The sequence below is a fragment of the Vanacampus margaritifer genome, chromosome 1 (genome assembly GCF_051991255.1).
Source record: "Vanacampus margaritifer isolate UIUO_Vmar chromosome 1, RoL_Vmar_1.0, whole genome shotgun sequence".
In the NCBI taxonomy this organism is placed as follows: Eukaryota; Metazoa; Chordata; class Actinopteri; order Syngnathiformes; family Syngnathidae; genus Vanacampus; species Vanacampus margaritifer.
Window position 1 is genome coordinate 59,993,693 of NC_135432.1, and position 25,143 is coordinate 60,018,835.

The 25,143-nt window shown below is 38.8% G+C and overlaps 1 protein-coding gene across 5 annotated transcripts in view; it reads right to left on the reverse strand.

Moving 5' to 3' along the window:
• The window catches only part of stac (SH3 and cysteine rich domain), a 39,158-nt gene extending 14,168 nt beyond the window's left edge, over positions 1 to 24,990 (reverse strand). The window contains exons 1-10 of one of the 5 annotated variants that reach the window (XM_077558800.1): positions 23,638 to 24,990; positions 23,475 to 23,532; positions 20,635 to 20,715; positions 17,632 to 17,712; positions 15,729 to 15,853; positions 14,644 to 14,676; positions 11,662 to 11,998; positions 5,979 to 6,112; positions 2,309 to 2,390; positions 2,120 to 2,226 (exon numbers count right to left, since the gene is read on the reverse strand). In XM_077558800.1, the coding sequence (XP_077414926.1) occupies positions 2,120 to 2,226; positions 2,309 to 2,390; positions 5,979 to 6,112; positions 11,662 to 11,998; positions 14,644 to 14,676; positions 15,729 to 15,836 (801 nt within the window). In that variant the 5' untranslated portion in view covers positions 15,837 to 15,853; positions 17,632 to 17,712; positions 20,635 to 20,715; positions 23,475 to 23,532; positions 23,638 to 24,990. Of the gene's footprint in view, positions 1 to 2,119; positions 2,227 to 2,308; positions 2,391 to 5,978; positions 6,113 to 11,661; positions 11,999 to 14,643; positions 14,677 to 15,728; positions 16,127 to 17,631; positions 17,713 to 20,634; positions 20,716 to 23,474; positions 23,533 to 23,637 lie in introns of those variants that run through there. The other 4 variants (XM_077558792.1, XM_077558817.1, XM_077558809.1 and 1 more) reach the window with 4 other exon arrangements.
• Between the last annotated feature and the right edge of the window lie 153 nt (positions 24,991 to 25,143).

A 25,143-nucleotide genomic window follows, 5' to 3' on the forward strand; every position in this document is an offset into this window, starting at 1 on the left:
ATTATTCTTTATTTCGTCGTCTAAAATTGGATTAAAACTAAAATACCATCACATGACTAAATTATGACAAAAGCTTTAGTCAAAAGACTAAAACTAAATTAAAATGTCTTGTCAAAATCAACACTGGCATCTACTAGATCAACATGGTGCCCACAGGCCCCAGTTAGCCCCAAGGACGACCTGAGTAGGCCTGTTCTATAAATAGCTCACCAGTGTGAGCCACATTGTGATTTTCTAGGAATGTTGTAGAAGTTATTTGAAAACGTCAACAATGGCAGAGAGTTATAGTAGTTAGTGTTTACAGCGCTCACTATTTGGGATATTACTAAGAGTTTTCCTCGAATGAAGCCTTCCTACGCGATTAGTGTGTGTCTAAAAGCGCCACTGTTCCATGCACAGATGCAGAGGTGGCCTGAGAGTGTAGCATTTATAATCAGCCCGATTCATCTCCAGCTGTAACGTGAGCGCGTGCACAACAGCTCCCCTCATGACTGCTTGGACCAGAATGCCTTTATTGGTAGTGTTTATGGCTCCGCAGAGGTGGTATCTATTTGCTCCATCAGCTACAACATGTCAGCGGCAGCGGCACCAAATAAACAAAGTGTCTGAGGTGGCCCGACAGTCGGACGCGTGGGGCCCGACCACATGCTGTTGGGTAAGGAGAAGGATAAATAACAACGCTTTATAATTGGTGTGGCAAGTTCCTTATACACTTATTTGTGAGTCTTTATTTTTATTTATTTATTTTTTATTTTTTTCACGTATTTGTGAGTCTATCGCTCGCTGATTTTTAAAGCAATGAGAAGAGCCGCTTCCGTTTACTGAGAGAGTGTGGCTGTGTTCGTGCCCACAACGGCAAATTAATATTTCAAAGTACGTCGTTTGTGTGACGCCATTTTGAATTCTTGTTTCATGTGAATATAGTTGCAGTTTCCTCCAAACTTCACTAAACTGCACCATCTCAGGCCGGGCTGATTATCGGTGCCGATATTTAGCATTTTGACACATTTTTACAAATCTGAAGGCCGATAAAGCTGTTATCTGTCTGAGCGGCGAATATTTGCGAACTTAGTGAATTTTGTATTTCTTCAGGGTTCGTAAAATGTTGCAAAAGGTCGCAACGATGGTCACAGACCATTTTTACTCGTCACAAACTGGTTTTCTTGTCACAAATAAAATTCTGACAAATTTTCCCTGTTTGTGAACGGCTTTTGAAACATTTGTCAAACACTGACGATAACCCAAAATTTGCTATGTTCGCAAGCACGGAGAATTAAAGCAAATTTTTATGTATACAGTATATTTATATAAATGTCACTGAACTTTATAAGAGATGCTGCATTTTGCTTTTGTTAACTCTTTGACTGCCAAAAACGTTAAAAAACGTTTAGTAAAATCCTATGGAGGAGTGCCAAAGACGTTAAAAGACGTTTTTATCAAAACAGAGGTGAAACTAACCATTTTCTATTTTTGATTACTGAAAAACGGAATAAGGTAGAAACAAACTTTTTTTTCTGATGTAAGATGAGAGTTCAATCTTTCATTTGGTAGTATGTGTGTTTCCATAGTCCAAACACATAATTTTCTGTGGACCTTGAAAGATCAGTCAAAAATGCTTAAATCGGCAGGCACCCACGGCATCCCTTTTCTGAAAACGTCTGGCAGTCAAAGAGTTAAAAGTAAAGTAAAAATAAGCCAACGTAAGAAGAATAAAAGTATAAAATGTAATAAAAATAAGTGAAAGTTTAGCATTTCAGTTATGTTAAAATTTTGGAAAACTATTTACTATAGAAAAGTATTCACTTTTTGTTAGAATTTTGAAACAAAGTAGTCTATTTGCTGTATTTTAGATTAAAAGAATATGTAAAAAATAAATAGAAAAAGTTGTTTTAACAAATGTGCTTAATTTATTTCTTTATTTATTTTTGATGCTAAGATTTTTTTATTTTACTGCAAAACAATATCGACTCCAAATATCGGTTATCGGCCTCCTTGCCTACTAATAATCGGTATCGGCCTTGAAATATCAGTCTATCACTAGAACTGGTAACAACTCCAAATTAGCTCCTTGACACAGCAAATGCTAAATATATTAACAATCAACTCCCAATGGCCTTACCGAGTTTCTTTGTGGCGACTCCGAGCCACTGGCCCGCTTGGCCTTTTGGGCCAACGACGTCCCAAACCGGAGAGCCTCATAGACGGGGTCCACTTTATTGCCACAAGCTGTAGTGGAACAGAAGACAGATGTCTGAAAAGCCAAGTGAACAGATTCGAAGAACGTATTGGGAAGATTTAGGCCACTCACCAATGGGCATGACTTCTTTGATGCAGCCGTACTGTTCCTGGATCAGTAACGGCGAGCTGTAGTAGCGCCGAAAACCTTTTGGCTGGGAAGAGACACAATTATACGGTGTTAAAATGAGATGGCCAATAGCATGAGCAATATTTTATATTGCTATTTTGTCCCTGCCCGAGTATCAAAGTTCAACACCAAACTGAACCAAAAAGAGACAATAACAAAGAGTGATGGGAATAGCATCAGACCAAGACCTTGGTGCAAAAATGTAGTCGTGGAAATGGTCTCAGTCGCTGAGCAAGCTAATGCAGAAGCGATGGGAATGAGCACTCGAAATTTCACCTTGGCGGAAATTGACATTAGATGTGAATTAAGAGAAAGTGAACGATTCCAGTCTGAAATCATGCATGACCGTCATAAATCATCCGTCCAAATCTACAGATGGCTTTCAGAGGTGATGGGGGGGGGGGGGGGACTAAAGTAGTGTGACCTCAAATGAGGACAACAGGACTGAGAGTGGATCAGTGCCAAGGTCTTCGATTATCTGACCCAAGATCGTTTCGTTTTAGTTCAGAGACAGCAACAGATGATGTCATCATAATCACAAACTGATACTTTGTTATTGTCTGTATTTGTTTGTATCTGCTAGAAGTGCTAGGTTTAGTAAGGTTTCTTTTTCTCAAACTCCATCAAGGAATACGAGTCAAATCTCAAACAACAACATTTTTTTTTTTATTATAAAACATACACTGAGCTATAATATCTCATAAAATCACATTTGTCGGTAGTGATTTCATATTGTATTATCATTAGCCTGTGCAGGTGTTCCTAATGTTGTGTCCGACGATCTTAGTGACGCAACAAATGTCCTCTTGCTCGGGGGAGGGTTCTCAGGCCCGAAGGGAAACAAGCATGCCCGCACAAGCGGCCCAAGTTTAGAGAGTCGAATTTAGAGCCGAATCCCACTGGGGGAAACTTTGTCCTCTTTAACCTCTCGACCTCATTTTCCACTCCTGAGAGCCGATCACATCATCGCTCCCCTTCCGCTCGTCCCCCGACAGGATGTACTGGATGAGCTCATGCTACAAGTACCAAAAAAATATCTAGATACTGTAAATATATCTCTTTTGACGAAGATAATAAAAATACATGGTTTTAAATGCGTGCTCATTAGCTACGCTCCAATTGTTAATGGGATTGATTATGCACAGGTGCATCTCAATATACAGTAATATACAATATTAGAATAATCTAGTTCAGTAGTTCAAAAAATGAAACCTATGCAGATTCACAACATACTCAAAATGTGTCAAAATTTGTGTGTTCATTTTAGTTAATTTAAAGTTCCTTTAACGTCAGTATTTTTTTTTTTTAAATGCGCGATTAATGACCGGCCCTTACTTGGAAAGCCTGTACTGAGGGAATTCCAGTCGCAACACATCCACGTCAAAATTTAATAACAAATGCATACATTTGTGAGAGGCTGGGGTCAAGTTGTATTTTACAATTCTAAAAATGTGCATAATTTCACAAGTTACTTCATGTTAAAGATTAGATAGCTCTTAATAAGAAAAGAAAAAAATGCACTGAGCTGTCACCGTCTTACAAATGCAATTATGCCATCTAGTGGCAGAAAAATGACCTCATCACAAATCAATATCGCTCTTCTTTTTTTTACAGTACAGTACATCTTTTTAACTTTAACTCAATTTTATGGATTTTCAATTACTGGATCAATGACTAAAGGATGCAGTTTAACATTTTTTTCCCACTTTTATGTTAACAAGAGTATGAAAACTTTTCATTTTAGAGATTTTATTGTACATTTAAAACAGATTTTTACTTTCACGAGCTGAATACATTTGAATATTACTTCAAGGGATCATTTGGAGCACAGCAGTATTTTTTTAATAGTGAAATTGGGTAAGAGTTGGTCTTAGTTTCCTATATGCTGTACATGATTAATTTATATATTATACACGATGACTACTGAAAGAATACAATTAATTTTAATTGAGATGCACCTGTTTGCAGACAATGGGGTTCATTCATCATCCATTAATCAATGGATTATGATTTCAATATTATTTTTACATGATGATAAATAATATGTTTATTTTTGTGGGTGTATGTGTGGCCCAGTAGTGTAAAATTATGCATAATATTGGGTTGGCTATTCACAAATAGGTTAGGTTTTGTCAAAGTCTCATCTTTCATCACATTGGTTGTGTCTTTACTTAAGTTGATGTTAGGGTTTAATTATAAAAGCTATAATTCACATTTATAAATAGCTACCGTGATGAGGCCACCGACATCTGCGTTGCATTCAAACCAGCATAATGAATCGATCCTGCGACATAAATAGGCCGGCGGTGACGTGGAGGCAGAGGCCGAGGTCAGGGGTTTTTGCGTCCGTGGCGTGCTTGCTGACAATTAGCTAGCAGATTGACTGGCAGTGGGATGATATAACGGTGATGAGGAGCAGGAGGAGGAAGAGGAGGATGACGAGGACGGGTGGATGGCAGTCGCAGATGTACCCGGCACACTCACACATACAGTAGAGTGTGATTTCTGAATAAGCGCATTCTGGTGGAGAATAAGTCGATATTAATATGTCTGCTTTGGCTGCTATTAATCATTTATGTAATGGCTGTTTCATTATGTGTTAAAGGGGAAGTCAACACATTGGGGGGGGGGGGGGGGGGGGGCGGATAATATGTTCTATGCAGCCCCACTGGTCTAAATATGGTACACTCTAAAAACAGTGGGGTTAAAAGTAACCAAATTATGGATCAAAAATGGATTGATCCACTTTATGACCCAAGAAATGGGTCTTTTAGTGTAAAACCACTCATAAATATTGATCAGATCCTTTACTTGGGTCAAAAAATTGGGTCATTTTGTATAAATCAACCCAGATAGTTGGGTCAAAATGACCCAAGTAGAGGATCGGTCCATTTTTGACCCATAGTTGGGTTATTTTTGACCCAACTGTTTTAATATTGTGTTAGTGGAATATGAGTTAAGCAGCAAAATCCAGCCGTTTTCATCCATCTCAGGGGGCGGCCATTTTGCCACTTGCTGTCGACTGAAGATGACATCACAGTTGCTCAGGGCTCAGGTAACGACCAATCACAGCTCAGCTTCAGTCACAGTTGCTCAGGGCTCAGGCAACAACCAATCACAGCTCACCTGTTTTCTGAAGCTGAGCTGTGATTGGTCGTTGCCTGAGCCCTGAGCAACTGTGATGTCATCTTCAGTCGACAGCAAATGGAAAAATGCCCCCCCCACCCCCTCGAGATTGTTAAAAACGGCTGGATTTTGCTTCATAACTCATATTCCAAAAATGCAATATTAATCAGAATGTCATGTTTAGACTATCGAGGTCACATATGACATATTTTTCATATTTCATTCATATTTTTTATTTTATATTTTTCAAGAAATGTTTAACGTTGACTTCCACTTGACAGAATGATATCAACTGAGTGGTATTGATTATTGATTATTTATCATTATTATTATTATTATTAAATAATAAATAATAAGCATCATTATTGTTCGTAGGTGAAGTAGCATTTGTGTTAACGTTAACATCTGAAGTAGAAGTGACATCACTAATGAGTTTCCTGTCGTTAACGTGATGCACATTTAGTGAAGAGCAGCGGTCTGGTCTTACCAGTTTGCCCATGCAGCGCTGTTGCCCGACGCCGTTCTCGCACTTGTGGTGGAGGCTCATCTTACAGGCTTTGCAGCGCAGGCCGTGCTTGGCCGTGTTGCCCGCCAGGAACACCACGTGCTTGGCCGTGGTACCTGATACACAAACACACACACACACAAAGACTTCAAATGGCGAACGTTCACGTTGACAGGGCATCCGTTGAAAGATCTCTACTTTGATCATGTGATATTCCGAGAAAAGGTTTTCCGATGAAATGAGAAGGCGTTCACGTCATCTTTGCACATTCGAACCGCACCGTCGGCAGCTTTTCCCAGCCGAAAGAAAACCTGCGAAAAATGACACGCGGGGCGCTCGAAAATGTGAAAGATGTCGGGAAATGTGACACATACATGTTGTGCATTTCTGCTGAGATGAATTGATCAATTAAGTGCCTTCACCTTCTCAACGTGGAAATTGTGTCCGGTTTTAGACTCGGCTTTACTTAGCTCTAGTTTTGTAATGACACCCAGCTCTTGTATTGGATCGTATTAAAAGGTGAACCAAAGCAAACATATTTTGACATTTGCCACAAATTAAAACCCGGTTTTAATCAAATCTATGACAGGTTAAAATATCCCAAGAATCAAAACGAATCATTCTCTTTAAACAACCTGTTTGGGCAGAGGGCGCACTGAGGGCGTTTTGCGTTACCATGACGACTACTAAGCAAGGGAGACATATGGCTTAAATTATGGGCCTACATTTAAATGCACACAATTTGAATTTTTACTCAATTTTTAAAAAACAAAACTCAGAGGCCTTTTATTGTGAGCATTTACTGTGTGGATTATCTTGGCAAAGGAGTGCTCACTGATGCAGATTTAGACAGATATTTAACAATACTTTTTTACACATAGAAAAAAGGGATTAAAAAAATATTTAGTTAGAATACGATCCCTAAACACAATTTATCTTTCAACATTATCTTAAAAGAAATAAATGGCTATGGGATTTTATTTCACTTAGCTTAGTTTAGTTTTACTTGATTTAGCTCCTCCCCCAAACATACAAAGACTGACTTTCAGTTGAGCTTCAACATACTTCCTTGACACCAATTACTATTTAAACAGGGTTTTGGCTGCATCTTGTGGCATGTTAAAACGTTTCAGCAAGAGCATAAAAACATGGAGTAGTAAGAATGGTCTACTAGGTAAACTAGTCCCATTGTAACGTCACAAAAGCACTGAAATCTGAACGACTTGCTTTGAGACGCAAACAAATGACTTTCTGTAATCTCACAGTCGATGGGGATCGGCAGGCTCGTCAAAAAAAGATACATTTTCCATTAAACCAAGATTAGAACCCTACCATGCGCAGCCAATTCTACATAAAGGAGGTCAGTTTGTTTAATAGTTCTGTCTGTGGTTGTGTATTGATTGGTCAGTGTGCTTTGCACTTGCTCTGGCCCCGCCCACGCTCTGCCCGCCCGTGTGAAAATGTGGACATGCAAAGGCAAGATCGATAACTGGTGTGTTTTTCAAGCAGCAGTAAGCAATTGTTTTTGTTTCAGACAGTGATGGAAAGTAACAAAAGTTTTTTTTTTTGGGGGGGTCCTCATTCACATGCTTAACATTGATCAACAATTTGTTTATCAGCATTTTTGGAAGAATTTGGGGTTTTAAAAAAAAAAATTCTCCCCCCAATGCATTCCAGTGGGAATCAGTTATACATGGATTTTTGCTCTTGCTATTTTGCTGGTCCTTGGTCAACTGAAATCATTTTATGATTGTTAACTTTTAATCCCATACATTTGAACACAGATATGTGTACTTTTTTGAACATCGGCCGATGACAAGACATTAAAAAAAAAAAAAAGGTAAAGTCAACAACGGCTGAGATCTTGCTTTACTGAGGTCTATTTATGGCGAATTTAAGTTTCTAATCTGGAACTTAAAAACAGAGGTATTTATGTAATTTTTCCAGTTGTTAGCATTAGATAATTTAACATTTTTAGTGAGTCACTTGACAATATTAGCAAAGCTATGGGAACACGTTTTTGCTAGCATAAAAGTCTGAACTAATGCTAGCTAGCACAAAATGGGTATTAGCAGTAAAAATATTTTTACTTTTTTAGTTAAATTAAATTACTATCTGAACTCTTTTTTTTTTTTTTTTTACACAAGTATCTGCACTTCGATTGCAAGTGCTTGCCACCTGCTTTTAGGGGGCTTTTATAGTTTTTTGATATACTGGAGTCTGATTTAATATTGTAGGTAAACCTGCAGTACATTTAATCCCTGAACAGGACAGCAAACACGAGTAGACGACGCGAACTTGAACCTGCGCTTGTGTGGCTACAGTGAGACGGAAAGAAGTGAGAAACGTGATCACGGTGAAAAAACCTCACCGGGTGACTACAGATCGCCTCGACAACAGTGCGTCAGCGTCGCTAAAGCAACCCGCGTTGTTTTTTTAAGGTCAGTCTCAATCAGGTCTGACATCTAAACTGAGGTCATGACATCATCGATCTTTACTACCCAAAATGCAGAGGCATGAGGTATTTTTAGTCAAAAGTCGTTTTTTGAAATACTTTTACTCCCAATACTTAAGTACATATATCAGAAAGCTACTTTTGATGCAAACATTGTGAAGTCACTTTTTGTTGAGTTGTTTACTATTTGGCAACCTGATGCTTACTGGTGGTGGTAAGTTGACTTCACTGGTACCTGAAGGCAACACTGTACTCCAGTATTGCTTTCAGGTACTTTATACAAGACAGTTAGTTACAGTACGCACATGTCCTTGTCACGCAGCTGTCAATCAGCTCGTTTGGTCTGACTCACTCCAACGTGGAGAGCAGAACAATACGCCTCCATGCTAGCAGTTTAGCGGATCACAAACTGACAGTTGGGCAGTGGCGGGTGGGCTGGGGGATCTTGGTGTGTGTTTGTGCGCATACAGCAGTATATTTTGAAGTAACGCTGATGCTTTGGTTCAGATACTCGTAGCCTGTTGGCCAGACATTAGTCATGTGACCTATCGTAGATCAAGAGGTGTTGGAATGAAGCACCCGTTTTTAATTTGCAGGAACGGCTTCCATTTCAACTGAAATGCTCTCATGAACACAAGTAAAACAACTTTTCCACACACAGGTGAAATGCTCTCACACATACAACTGAAATCCTATCATATACTCATATAAAATACTGAAAGATGAGAGAATAACACAGTCTATGAAAGTTTTTCTGTAGTGCATTTCAATAGTGTACATGAGAGTGTTTCAGAGGTGTATGAAAGTGCGTTAGTAGTACGTATGAGAGAGTTTCAGTAGTGTGTATGAAAGCCTCTCAGTAATGTAAAAAAAGATTTCAGTGGTGTGTATGAAGCGTTTCAGTTGTTTATACGAGTACATTTCACTCGTGTGTGAGAGTGTTTTAGTGCATATGAGCAAAAACATGTCAGTAGCATGTGAGAGAGCTTTTATATAATAGAGTGAAAGATGAAAAATGAGAGCATGTCAACAGTCTATGAAAGTGTTTCTGTAGCGCATATTAATAGTGTATATGAGAGTGTGCAAGTAGTATGTATGAGAGTGTTTCAGTAGTGTGCATGAGAGCCTCTCAGTAGTTTGAAAAGATTTCAGTAGTGTGTATGAAGTGTTTCAGTTGTGTATATGAGGGAATTTCACTAGTGTGTGAGAGCGTTTTAGCCGTGCAAGTGAGCAAAATAATCTAATTTGTAAGTGAGAGAGCATTTCATTGGTGTGTCAAGTTGTTTCAGTAAAGTGTGTAAGCAAAAAAAAAAAAGTAGTGAGTGTAAGAGGGTTTTGGTATGTCCCTCTCACATATTTCTCTCCACAATCATACTTTCACATTACTGCACCGAAAATAGCATTGATCCATTAATCCAGAAGTCTTACATTACGCCTTCATACTTCCTGTTAAAATCTACCTCCTCTTCATTTTACGCTCTCACCTATGCAGCTGTGGTGCTGCAGACTAATTAGTTGCCCTAACGGCATTTTTGTTTGTTTTTGCGATGGAAAAATAAGCCACGCCCCTCCCCCTAATGGCTAATTTACTGCATTTATTACACCACTTCACTGCTTTAAAAATGTTAAACACTATTATTCCAATCACCCCCCCCCCCCCACCCCCACCACCACGTAAATTACATTTCACACACAGTCAGACACACAAACACGTCCTTCGCCCACGTAGGTGTTTATTGAATTAGCAACTTGCTGCAATCCATAACACAGCGTCAGTTGGCGCGCAGGTATTTTTATTAAACGCCACCCAATGTAATTCACTTTTACGCAGCGCCAAATCAAATTCTCTTTCTGCCACCAGCTTTAAACAGCGTAACGGAGAATTATGTTCCAAAACTTGACTAATGTTTTTAAATGGCTTTTTAAAGTAGGATGTTAAGAAAAAAAGGTGTCTGTGCTGTAACGTCATTCTTGCATATTTACTACGGCTGGCACATCAAATTTGTGCAGACATTTTTTATAATGACAAAGAGCAGGTGGGTGTTTAATGATGCCCGTCTGCATCTTTGAACGTAACGCTGACTGATTTAATAAGGATTCATGTACTGCTCACAATGATGAGACTTTCTCAAAGTAGGGAAACTATACGCGTTATTTTGTCTGTAAATACATTTGAATAATTCTTCCCAAAAAATGCTGAATTTGTTGATAAACATTAAATTTAACATGTAATGGCTTATTTCGTGGTGCCGATCATTATGACACCAGATCGATTAGGCAAATTAAGATATTAAAGCTGATCACTGATTTTGCATAAAATGGTAAATATCCCCTACAGACCCATAGATGATTGTAATGGACATGACATATTCGCGTGTCTATAAGCAATAAAACGCATAATTTGAATGATGTCAACACTTCTGCTTCATGATTGGATCCTAGCTAACCAATCACAATCGCAAGTTGATTTGCATGCTGTTCATGTTAAAAATGTTGAATATAAGCTTGGTAAGTTTACAACACGTTACAGCCATATTATCCTGACGTCCACTATATAAATAAAAACATGAGATAACACCCCCCCCCCCACCCCCCAAAAAATGTCCATGTTGTTCTTATGTGAGAAAAGAGTCGAAATCAGCAAAAATAAAAAATTAATTGGGCCAGCAGAAAAATGCGGGTCTGAAGGGAATATTGGCCGTCAAATTTTGCAAGTATTTTGTCCCCATAGGACAAAATAGAAATTCAGTTAACATAGCAGTATCAATAAGTTACCATCCAAAATGTAACACTTTTCCTCTTTGCCATCACTGGCACCACAAAACAAAAGGAAAAAGCATATTTAACACCCCTGCAACCCATTCACACCTGAGATCTTGTAAGGCACAGTCACACGATATTCAGGAGGGAGAATGGCTAATTTGGCCCAATTTGGAGATTTTCACTTAGGGGTGTACTCGCTTTTGTTGCCATCAATTTAGTCTGTAAAGGCGGTGTGTAATTTCGAGGGGAGTGATTAATTTACACTGCTGTACAAACTGCACACTGACTACTTTACATTGTAGAATTTCTTCATTGTTGTCCCATGAAAAGATGTACGAAATTGTGATGCGTGTAATCACATTTGTGAAAGACCATTATCTTATTTTTTTTAGACGCACCAGGCTACTATCATACACTGTTTTAACGTCACAGGTGTTAACCCCATACCTACGATCATGTGATTGCAAACGTCGCAGAAGGTGGGCTTCTTGAAGATGTGCTCCATGAAGCAGTGTCCGGCCGAGTCCACCTGCAGGGGGTTGCGTGCCTGGGAGCGCGACGTCGGAGGGGGAGCGCAGGGGATGGCGGGGGGCACGGGCGGGATATGCGGGCCGGTGGTGATGTGCGGCGGCGCCATGCCGATGTTGTACAGGTGGCCCGTGCTGCCGCTCACGTCCGAGAGCAGCTCCGTCTTGTTGTCACCGCTACTCCGGAAGAAGTTGTCGGCGCTTTTGCTACGGATGCTCTTGGTTTTGAAGGACAATGAGCGCTTGAGCTTCTGAAGCTGGAAGGACGAGAATGGAATTCAACCAATAAATCCCGAAAATAGAAAAACTGAAATGGTGTCAACCCAAAAATTGTTTTTGACCATGATATGTCTACACAAACCCACAAGTCTAAATATGGTATTGTGGTTAATATTGCGTTAGTGGAATATGACTTAAAGTAGCACTAAGGAACATTATTAGGAATATTTTCATAACTCGTCTGATGAAACATTGACTTAAAACTAGTTGAATGGCACCTTTGCCATGGCCTGAGGGGGTCTGAATCATTTTTACTGGCAAAAAGCAACTTTGAGGAGGATGGTAAGAACACTGCCACACAAAAAAACTACAAATGTGCTGCCTGCTTTGTGGCAAAAGTCACTTCCCCCTTTACCCATTCGTTACAAAGACGGAAGTCAATTTGAATGTCGACGCACGATTACTGCTTTCCTGGCAGAAGCTGCAAAACAACTGAGAAGTTTTGTCTGAGGAGACAAAAAAAGAAAAAGGAAAGCTAACCGGATAAAAAAGGGCGGTCAAAGACAGACATTGGCCCGGATTTCACTCGCTGGCGTGACCTAAAAAAACGACGCAATGTGCTTGTCCCCATGGGAAATGTGGTCTTCCTTCAATACCGCCATAGTCAAGGTAAACTGAAAGTTCCTTAGTGTTGCTTTAAGTAGCAAAATCCAGCCGTTTTTATCCATTTCGAGGGGCGGCCATTCTGCCACTTGCTGTCGACTGAAGATGACATCAATGTTGCTCAGGTCGAGTGGCAAAATGGCCACCCCCTGAGAGGAATTAAAACGGCTGGATTTTGCTTCATAACTCATATTCCAAAAATGTAATATAAATCAGAATGTCATGTTTAGACTAGTGAGGTCACATATAAAACATTATTGTCAAGAAATGTTTACGGTTGACTTCCACTTTAACACTGTGCGCTCTGTTTTTGTGTAGCGCATCTGGCCACAAACATGTTGTTAAAAAACCTGAGAAGTGTTTCAAATTTTTATACAATTGCACAGTATGTCTCCTTAAATGTCCAATTGTCACAACATTCTCACCCATGCCGAGCACCAAGCTAACAAGATGAAAAAAATGTTTCCGTATCGCTAATGTTCTCGTGCCTGCTTGCCTGCTGACATCGAAGCGCTTCCTGGTGGCCATTTGCGCTCCGTCAAAAGCATCCGGAAGCTTCCCCACCAGGACGCTAATGTGATTTCCAGGTGGTGCAGTTGCGGCATCGCATCCGTACTAGCCGCCACACGGTTGAGCCGCCTGCTACCGGCCGTGCTGTTTATTAATCTCATTACCTTCCACGCTGACAAGCCCTCATTTCATCTACTCTCCTTCTTTAGTCGCTTTATGAAAAAAATCCCTGCGCTGCTGTAATTAGACTGAAGGCCTCTTATGTGGGAGAATTGATCCAGTTTTGAGGTAATTGACGAGTGGAGAAGAACTCCTATTGAGCCTTTGTGTCCTAATTAGGCTGCACAATACCGGATAATAAGAATTTGCTAGTAAAATTCCTATTTTCATGTCAATGGATGATAATATTGTCACAAATAGTGCCTAGTTCCAAGTGCTTATCATGAGAGCTTTAGCGTGGAGAGGATCAATAAATCCTGTGGGTAACGACTAATCAATTTGGCACACTCACATAGCAGTGGTGTGTGCCCTCCCTACTCTAAGCATGATCATAAAAATGGACCTATATTTACCAGCAAAATTTGAATATTTGTCATCCATCCAAAACAGTCTATCCTTTTCATTTCAATCTAAGTCCGTCACATAATTAGAGACATTGCATTGGTTCAACTTGGCCCAAGAGATAATAGGAGGGTTATGAGGAGCACATGCTTTGCTTAACTTGCAGCTCTGTACATAAAGCATGGGAGCTTAAGGATGAGGATGATGAAAATGCAATGCAATCCAAAATACATTAAATGAGACTTTAAGAGCATTTATTGTGTGATGGCATTGATTAATGATGTTGCTTAACTATAGTATGTTGCTATACACTAACCCTCCTGCACATTTCGTTGTAATAAACAGCTTCTTAGAAATACATTTTAAATAAATAGAAATTTAAAAAGCAAAATATAGCCAGCTGATGTTTATTCTAAAATTCTTGTACATTTAAAGATAAGCAAACTTACACAGTAGATTTTGTAGAGTGAATTTTACTCTAAAAAGGAGTCTATTTTGGGCCCACTCTAAACAGAGTAAAACTTACACTTGGAAGAGAGTAAAATATTTTGTGTATAAGAGAATGTTTTTGGTCTCCATTTAGATATCAGCAAACAGTCGGAGTGGCATAGCTCAGGCGGTAGAGAGGCCATCTCTCAAGCTGAGGATCGTGAGTTCGTTCCTCAACCCTTGTGTAACTTTTGTTTTTTAAATAAATTAATAAAATGTACTCAAAAAAATTCCTTCTAAAATGTACTTAGAATTTCCGAGTGAGAAAAACATGGGATAGGCCGTAAAAATACTAAAGTAAAATGTACTCTCTTCCAAGTGTAAATTTGACTCTGTTTAGCGTGGGACTAAATAGACTCTTTTTAGAGTATTTTTTTTTTATTTTTCTAGGTCATTTTGACCCGCAATATCACAGGAGGGTTAATAATGTTCTGCATCATATATAACCATGGAGTCTCACCTTCCGCTTAGGGTGTTCAGGCCTCACAGTATTCTTAAGAGTGATAAGAAGAAAAAAACAACAAATACAGCTTTATTCAATGTATTTCTCTGCAGGGAAATTTGTAGAACTATTTAGCCTTTCAACTGTGGTCTTCTGTCCAGCCTCATTTACAGGACGGGTATATTTACATGATTTACAGCCACCGCCAAAATGACCACTAAAGTGAGCCCAAGATTGCATTGCTAAGTTATTGCGCTGCTGTAGCGCATATTCCAAACTTGGAGTGGGTCCTGGGTCTGTTTTTATTTGCGAGGAATGCAATATGTACTTTGGGAGAATCTGCTTTCGGTCACAACATTAGGTACACTTGCACAATGGAATGACCATAATATTGCGAGAGGTATTCGTTTGACAGTTTATTCATGACTGTTTTGTGCTTGTAGTTTGCAGTGGCACTACATCCTACTGAGAGCTGCTCATAATATTTTCAACCTACAATACAATACTGGATCTGTGTGGATGAGTAACACATTAAACATGAATTAAGTCATCGTCTCGTGATACGAGAGGACGTTTCTGACCCACAGGCTGCACTAATGCATCCAATGGTGCTAATTATTGCACTCGGAGGTAACGGTTTGTCTTTTTCAGGGCAAATGAGGTCTCATATGTAATAAGTCAAGTTGAAGGTGTTTTCAGTGGCATCCCTACACCACAACAAGACATTACTCTAGTCTATAACGCTTAAACTTAACATTTTCTGATATTATAAAAGTGTGTGAGCAAATAGATGTAAATGAATCTCAAATAATTTACAGTACTTTATAAGCTTTACAAACCTAAATTCAGCCACTTTTAAGCTCAATTTGGAAGCACAAAGTGATAAAAATACATATTTTTCCTTTAACAAATTAAAAACAATTGCCGTCCTCTGAGTAAAGTATAAAAGAAAACACATCATTCTTTTTTTTTTCTGGAAGAAAATGTAAAATTGTTTAATTAGAAGTTTAAGCACTTAAATCTACTTCACCCAACATCTCCAAGCACTTTTCCATACCTTTCCAGTACTTTTAGGTAACATTGAGAACACAAAGAGTTCTTACCTTGGTCTCCTGGTTGGAAGTGTTACTCGGGGATTTGGGAGTCTCGTTCTGCTCGTCCTCTTTCCCCCCACTACTCTCCTCCTGCGCCGAGTTGGCCGGCGGGATCATGATTTCACTTTCTAAATCTAAAAAACAAAGTAGAATGTGTATCCTCTTCTTCTCCTCCTCACAACGTTTACATCGTGTTCATGCCTTGATGGTCACCGTGACCCGAGCAGGGTGCGCCGAGTCATCCACACTCCTGCCAGGAGGTCCGTGACACGTAGGAACACACGAGAAGTGTTGTTCACAAGTCCAAAGTGAAAGTAAAGGGAAAAAAAGCAGTCCAGTGTTGCCGGAGAGAGTGGCAAGCTTCTTCCTCTGTGGTTGGTGTGTAAAGACTCCACAAGCATGCTGTGCTCCACCATGAGAGAGGGAGGGGAGAGAGAGAGCGAGCGAGAGAGAGAGAGATAGGATCTATTTTGTCATAATACAGAATTATGCTCCCAGTCAACATCTGAGTCTTTTATAGTAGACTTGTATCTGAGCCAGTAGGTGGCACAGATTTTTTTTTTTTAACTCATTCACTGCCATTGATGGTTGTAGACATCAAAAATTCATTTGAACTATTTTTACTAGTTTAACATTTGTTTCCACTTTTGTTAACAAGAGTATGAAAACCTAGATTTTTTTTATTGTACATTTAGAACAGATATAAAATTTGTGATTAATTGAGAGTTAACTCATGAAGTCATGCAATTAATTGCGATTAAAAAATGTAATCGCCTGACGCTCCTAATTTTTTATAATCTTTTCTTTTTTTAAATCGCATCAGGCTATTATTTTTTTTATTGTAATTAATCACAAATTTTATATCTGTTCTAAATGTACAATAAAAAAAATCTAGGTTTTCATACTCTTGTTAACAAAAGTGGAAAAAATGTTAAACTAATAAAAATGAATTTTTGACGTCAATAGCCGTCAATGGCAGTGATTGAGTTAAATGATTATTTTATAGTCAATACAGAGCAGTCAAGTGTATGAAGTATTTTATATTAAATGCCAAAGAAATGAAATGACTAGTGAACAAATGTCTAACAATGCTAAAATATTTCTTCCGATGAAAATGAAAATTCAACTAGTCTTATCTTATAAGGCGCATGTGTTGAAGTGAGACGTCCCTCGAGGCTTTCGCCCCACTGTGATGCCATGTCCTTGAAGTTGCATCGTGGGACGGAGGAAGAAGGCGCCAGACTGCAGCCTCCTCACTCTGACGCGGGACGCGAACGCCCACCGACACGCACCCGACGAGCCAACTGAGCACTTCCTGCTCAGCTACCGTTTCAGATCAGGAGGGATTCCCTCCCCCGTAAAGGGGCTCAAAAACGTACGTGGAAACAGTAATCAACTATAATGCAATCCCAAAAGAGATGGAGTGACGTGTGTCATTTAGGGCTTGGGAAAAAAAAGTCGCCCAACTTTAAAAATATCTGCCTCGAAGCTCTGACGGGACATTTGCACCGCCGTCTATGTTTCTACATGGGCCTTTTTTTTTTTTGCCGATGCACGCAGAGAACAGGAAGTTATTGAGCTCATTGTAGCCATAAATATCTATAAAGACTAGATGTCTCATCCGCACTGCTGGCCTATGGAATCAGACATCCGCACGGGGCGGCCATCTTGCCACAGTCACCTGGCTCCGCCTCTCTCCTTCATTACTATGTGTTTTTATCATACATGTTCTTTTAAATAACTCAAAACAGCGGTTGACCAAAAATCAACTGATTATCGAGCAATTTAGTTTATAAGCGTAGTTATTATAGCTACTACAAACTTGATAATAATTAATAATCCATATAATTAATAAATATCCATACAGAATTATTACTACTTTATGTTTGTGAGTTCAGTTCAGATCACTCACCTTCGCTCACAGTCAACACAACAGACCAGACTGCCTGCCTGTGACAAGATGGCCGCCCCCGTGCAGACGTCAGATTCTGCGCTGTGAGACATCAGATTGCAGCTAACACAGGCAGTTCCACTCTTTTACTTGTTGAAGCATCATCTGTAGGTGACTTTTAAGACACTATTACATGTATAATGTACCGGTAGATATAATGAATGATGTATGTGTGAACTAAATGGTAGCGTTTGTTGACCTTCAATGTTAATCGCTAGCGTGTTAACACTAATCGCTCTTGCTAACCGTTTCGCATAGGCTAATTTTGTTGGTGTTTGCATATGTACTGAAGATAATAAATAAAGAGTAAGTATATCTGCTCAATTCAACTCACATTTAATAAAAGTGGAATAATCAACAGGATTATGTACTGCATTTTTAAAAAGGTTCAATAGTAACATTTTTCTTTGCATATGTATCTATACTTCTACTTAAGTAGAGTGTGAGAACTTTTACCACATCTGGTAACATGAAAAGTCAAAACTTGACAGCAGGAAGTCGAGCGCAAGTCGTCAATAACGGCCGCCACATGGAAACAACAATGAAGCAAACAACATGCCAGCTATTCAGCATGGTTGGGGGGGGGGGCATAAAACACATTGGCTGAGTCAATGTTGCGTGTAGCTATGTTTGCGTGGCGGTGGGGGAGGGGGGGGGGGGGCTTGTGGTAAAAGAGTCAGTGCAAAAAGGCAAAATGTTAGCACAATTGAGAAAAACAACTGATGGCCTCTTAGCGGATTTAGCAACTTTTCAGACAACCCCAACAGCTTTTGCCCTAAAATTCATACAATAAAATACAGTATATAAATAAATAATTACAATTATCATAATTACAATTATTAATTCTAAATAAATTAGTTAAAACCTTATTTTTCACCGAGATGGGCAGTCAATTTGAGTAATGGCACTTTGAAATCAACGTAATATTTTATGTAGTTATCCATCATCAAGTAATTGCTGTCATTTATCAACTTTTAGCAACAAATAGAACCACTTTTAGCAACATCCCCTGAAAATTAGCTGGCAACACTGGAAATGAAAAAAAGAAGGTTGCAGCTACAGGGGGTTAATTATTCCAAATGGAGGGTTTCATCAAACCCAAGTTGCTGTTTGTTTCCCTGTGATTACAACACAGACCCTAATGGACATTATGAGTGGAAAAACAACAGTTTTTCTTAGAAAGTATATCCCACTTGTGCAAAAATATTCCCTGCGAAACGTGTGGTCAGATCGTCTCGTGGGGAATATAATGGTGAAGAAACATGGAAACAGCTGGACGCGCTCTCATGGAATAGAGTTCCGTTCGAGTGGTTTGATTGACGTTTGCATTCACATTTACGACGTTGTCGTTTTTCGGGAAGCGCGTGTGAATAATGCGTTTTCCAAGCGCGTACTGAATATTTAACTGCTTCTCCACACATTGTTGTGATGTGCTAACGGCCACATCACTGTGCCGGCTATTTTTGTGCTCCTCCAGATGTCGAGACTAGTGTAGAAATCACTACAATTAGCGGCTGCTTAGATGCAAGCGGACACAAATGTATCCACTGTATTCAAAATGATAACATACCAAGTGTAAATAAATCCCATAAGTCTCTTTTTAAGGCTCACTTTAATTGTATGGGTGTGTCACGATAGTGCTTTTTTTTTTTTTATCTATTTATGTAGACACTTTCTCTTGTATTTTATTTTTTGTATAAATAATACATTATTTATACAATTTTTTTTTATTATTTTAATTTTAATTATAAATAAATAATTACATATTAAATTATATATATATATATATATATATATATATATATTTTTTTTTTATTATTTTTTTTTCTTGTTAATCATAAAGCAAAAAAGTAAATGTAGTGTGTGAGACATCAGTCACGAAAGGATTAACTTTGACCATACCTTTGGCTATTTTTGGGGGGTGACATTTATTAAAACATCCACAGGAAAAATGTCAGCGTATAGTGGGAGACACTCATTGGAACTCGTCTGTACAAGCATCAAAGGATTAACCTTTGCCATTTGCTATTTCTTTGGATTTTTTTAGTGACATTTATTTGAAAAGACGGACAGAACAGATTGTGTTTAATGTCAGATGTTCATAATACTTGAATTTATATATTTGGAAGCTTTGAGTTGGTTGTAACATAATGTAATAAAATCCCCACCAAAGTGTCGTCACACTTGCCAAATTCAACATTTTAATGACCATTCTTGGAGTTTCCCATCACTTGTAGAAATAATTTGGACGCGTTGCAACTGTGATAAACTACAATTGTGATCGTGATAAAAATGTCTTATCACGTCAAAAGAAAGGAAGAACATTAAATGGCACGTTCTATTAAATGGTTGAAATGGCCCTTTAATGCCTGTCATCTAAAAGTGTGCCAATTACCAGCTTGACATTATACACACGCACACGCGTGCGCACACACACACACACACACACACACTTCCACAGCATGTGTTACAGCGGTGGGCAAATGGATTCCCTAAGAACCGAGGCTAATTAGGTGATCTTATTATGTGCTGTCCTAGGAATCGTCTCTGCGGGGTACATGACAAAGTAATGAGAGACTGGTGGGTGAATGTGAGTTAGGTTAAATGACATACAAAGACATTTGAAATCACATTTAAAGGGTCCACAACACAAATGACGAGTTGTTAAATCATCAATGTCGTGTAGAGCTATAATGCGTCTAACAAGAAGATAAACACAGTGACAAGTAACACAACCTTTTAGCACTATATGTTGTAGAAGGAATTTCCGTAATTGGTGATTTGGCATTAGGGGCATGGGATGATGTGCCCCAACCTGATCTGGTAGACGACGATGAGATACAGGTGACCTGATTTACACGTTTTTCAAAATACAAGCCATCATTTGGCTGATTGCTGTTTGTTTTCTTGTCATGATCATAAAACATTATACTCAGCGATGTGCGTATGCAAGAAAGTACCTACCTGAAAATGCGCCTCGTTGCTTGCAGCAAGTGTGCTGGGACGTATCTTCTTCTGTTTCCCGTATTGGAGTTTACTGTAAAACTAACCACACAACAAAAAAGAATTACATTGTATCTTTAAATACAATAAATAGTTCATTTTTAGGTACATGGCCATCTTAATGATAGCACTCAATGAAAAACCCAAATTGAGCGGCTAGCAAAAATTAGCATTAGAAATCTCAACAGGGATTTACCTTCAAAAAAATAAAAGTTCACATGAAAACGGTGTATGAACACACACACAGAAAAGTAATGTTACAATACTCGCATGTACAAATTCTTCTTAATGTGTGAAAAATGAGCTACAATATTAACATTTAATACTTTCTTCTTCTACTCTTTTTATCTTCATGTGAGTGTATGTCTTGCGGGCACTATACTGCCCCTATGAGGCCAAGCGAGTACAGCATTTTTTTTTTTTTTATATACAGTACAATTCTGTTTTTATTGCTATTATTTTATTTGCTACAATCAATATTTTCTGATTGTTCTTTTAAGTTACATTCAAAGTTCGATAAATAACTGCTATGTTTTGAAATGAATGAATAATCATGTTTACTAATCATAGTTTCATTATCAATCAAAAGTATCGTGATTATTTTTCCCAAATCGTCCAGTCCTAATTGGGCCACACACCAAAAAATGGTGACCCCCTAAATTCTGCCTAGCAACAAGTGGCCATTCAAATGCACTACATGGAAGAAGATTCAGTTACTATGCCTGCTAGCTACTTACAATCTTTCGGGCATCATTTACATTAGAAACAATGATGGCTATATTAACAATGCTCCCAAAAAATTCTAACATTGTAAAGGTCATACTTTATTTTGTAAAATATTTCAAAGCCGAAAGTTTATACCTGAAACGCATGTTGAGTTATTCATTTTAAATCACAAAACAACCACAACTATTTTCACATTCAGACACGACGTGTGCATATTTATAAAGATCTCATTCAAAGTCTGTTTTCCCGCCTGCAGGTTCAAACCGACGCCAAGTCTTCAAGTTTGCCTTTGAACTAATTCATGAATGTTAAGCACACTTCACCACGCGTTTGACGCTCAGAAGGCGTCAGTGAAACTGATTGAAATGCCAAACACTTTCCTCCCGCTGCGACGACCCTCAGAGCCAGGCATCAATCTTTTCATGATGCTTCTAGTATTTGATGGGGCGATTGCCGCTGACCTTAACTGGTCTCCAGCTGGTCATCTCGGACTCTCGGTGCGTGGCGGTCAGTGCTAACGAGGCGGCGGCTAAAAACAGACCGGGGAGAGCAGCCGGTGACTTTAGGTCGGCACTCGTTTCATGTCACAAGTGGCTGTGGCTTTGCTTTTACTTGCCTTTGTGCAACTTAAGTTCATTATGTGTCATTAGAGCGCCAAACAATACAGGCCACAAATATGTATTTACGAAATAGAAAAATGAATGCAAGCAAGCGTCTTGTTGCTAGCTTTGCGTCTTGATGATGCCAGATGACATCTGGGGAGAGAGTAGAGGTGAATAGGGCACATCGCCTGTCATCCGCTCTGTGTCAATTTACGGCCGTTGCTAAGTTACAAAGGGGAAGATGACAATCAAACTGAGAAAAAAAAGAGAGGGAAAAAAATCAATGCTTTGGCACACTAGATGTGACTTCTTTACTCTGTTGACTCCATGCTGGCTTTTGTGTCCACCTCGCTTTCTTCCTATTTGTTTGTTTATTTAACAATTTTATAACTGTCTTAATGAAAATGTAATGAAACATCCCAAAAGTGGATTTTAGTCTGATTGTCATTTCCAACTTTGTTGCGTTAATCATTTTAATACTATATTGTTAACGTCTAATTTTATATTTTGCCTCTAATGTGGGTTGCTTTTGCCCAATTGAAACCCATGAAAAGTTTTTTTTAATTTGGGTATACTCAATACTTTAACCGAATGGAATCAAATTTGTCATTGCTTATGTCACGAGTACAAAGCAATGAAATAACCAACAGAGGGAGACAGGACAGGAAGCCTGACGGGCCATCAAAATAGCACCTTGATTTCAAAGATTAAAAAAGAAAACATAGGGGGGGGGGGGGTAAAGAACCAACCCTAAACTATGCTCCAAAAAAAGAGGAGCACAGTATGGGTTTGGGCAAAAAAAAAAAAAAAGATGTCTTCCTTCTTCCTTCAAACTTTTGGAGAAAGAAGCAATTTCATGTAATTCTCAATGAAGGATGCAATTTTGATTTTTAACAACTGGACAGAACTCTGCTGATCATGGAGATGAATTATATTGTAATTTAAGAAGTGGAAGCTTTCTCTGTTGGCTGATAAAAGACTGGAATATTAGCTCTTTTCTTTTTTTCTTTTTTGAGGTTGTTTTGCAACCTGCGCACTGTGTAAATAACCTGCAATTTGAAGGTTCATTTTTATTTTTTTTTTAAATGAATGGTTTCAACTGCTGCCTCCATGAGTTAAAATGTTTGTTTTTACAAGCACTGGCGGGTTTTTTTTTTTGGACTCTCTGAGATTTTTCAAGTACATCAAATAACCAGCTGCAGTAGGAGTGGCCATATGCCAGCCGGAATGCGGAGTGTTTTTAAATTGTGGCGGGGGAAAATATGTCTTCTTTTAGGTGGCACTACACTCTCATATGTACCTCCTGCATACTTGGAGAGCTTGTGGTCTCATCGGAGCATTCCGCTCTGATATTTCCTTTGCCTTTTTCCTAAGTGGAAGGTTACTCAGCTAGGAAATGTGAGTGAGTCACAATTTGGCACAGAGAAGGAAAAAAAAAGTAGAAGGCATTTCACATTTTCATTTCATACTCACATAATAGCACTTTGTTCTTCTCTTTAATTTGGCTTTTTTAAGACACACTCGTTTCGGCCTGGAAAAAGAGGCAATGTTCGGAAATGTGACCCAAGAGCCAAGCTATTTCCCGTCACTAGCTGGGAGGATGCGACATGTTAAAGACTATTAGCTGTGACAACACCTGCGGTCTGCAAACAGCAGCTGCTAGAATGGTTTGTCCTCTCCTAGTTTTGTTTTAGCACAGCTGTAGTCCAAAAATGATGAATGGCCGCCACAGCGGCAGGCTCATCAAACAGTTAAAAAAAAGAAGAAGAATATTTTAGCTAAAAAGGCAACGTGAAGCATATCAGGCAAACACCAAGAAAAAAATAACACAAAATCTTCAAAATCAACCAACACAGGTGGAGCAATTACGAAAGGTCAGGTACTTGAGACAGGTAGCGTAATCAACACCAGTTGTGACAACCGACTCACTTGTGAGGTCATCAACTCAAGAGAGTGTAATCAAAACCGGTCACAGGTTAAACAATTGAAATACGACAGGTAACCAACACAGGTAGAAAAGTCGAAACAGGTGGGAAAAACAACACGGGGAAGGCAATTGTCACAGGTAATGGATAAGGTGATAAACACAGTCAATATCAAGTGATATGATAGTGTGGTAAGCAATTGAAACAGGTGGTGAAAAGTGGAAGGTTGTGCCAAATGTGGAGTGAGGTATTCAAAATAGGTTGAGAGCGGTCGCGACAATCAATACAGGTAAATCAATAAACAACAGGTGGGAAAATCAATACAGGTAAGAGGTAAGGGACAGTTTAGGTAAAGTCATTGACATGGTTGTAAAAACTAGGCAACTAGTGGAGTGAAGATGTTCAGGTAACACATAAGTAACATAAAAATAGCAAAAAAAACATAAATCTGTTGAACATAGGTCTATATTTAACAGAGACTAATTATGACGGCAAGTCTCATTTACAATAGCCCCCACAGACGATTATCAGGACCTACATTCAGGAGGATGTTCATGGTGGGGGGTGAACTAGGCCAAGGACTCTCTCAGAAAATAGACTGTGTCTCAATTAAGAGAAGCTATATTTGGAAACAAGGAGAGAATGGGCCAGACTATATGATTATGTTTGAGATTAGTGTGATAAATTACAATAATCCTTCTTTTGGTTGTTTATCCGAGCTCGTTTGCCTCCTTGTGGTAACATTTGACACTGCACCAGCAACATTTAGGTTCAGGAGTATTTGGATAACTTTTTGTAATTTTGTCTTTAATTAATGTTTTTAAAATATGTCATTGACATAGACTTTCAAAAAGAAGTCAAAAAGATCAAACCATGGTGCATTTTAAACAAACCGCATAACTTTCTTATGAACGTGCACTAGCTTAATGCTAACACATAACTGGAAACGCAATGGATGGGCTAACAAAATTGGCATTGTTATAAACGTATGCAGACAAAATATACCACAATGCTCACAGGCACATACAATAGTGTATTCTTTATGCTGTATGAAAAACAACTTAACTGTAGCTTTGTTGGGCCGTGTTTTATCCTCATTCTACGTGGAGTATCTCTGTATATACTGCCCCCTCGTGGCCAAAGCGCTCACACAAAGAACAGCACCGTGTCCACTGAAATTAAGCATGAAACCATGATGTGCAAACTGTGTAATTCTT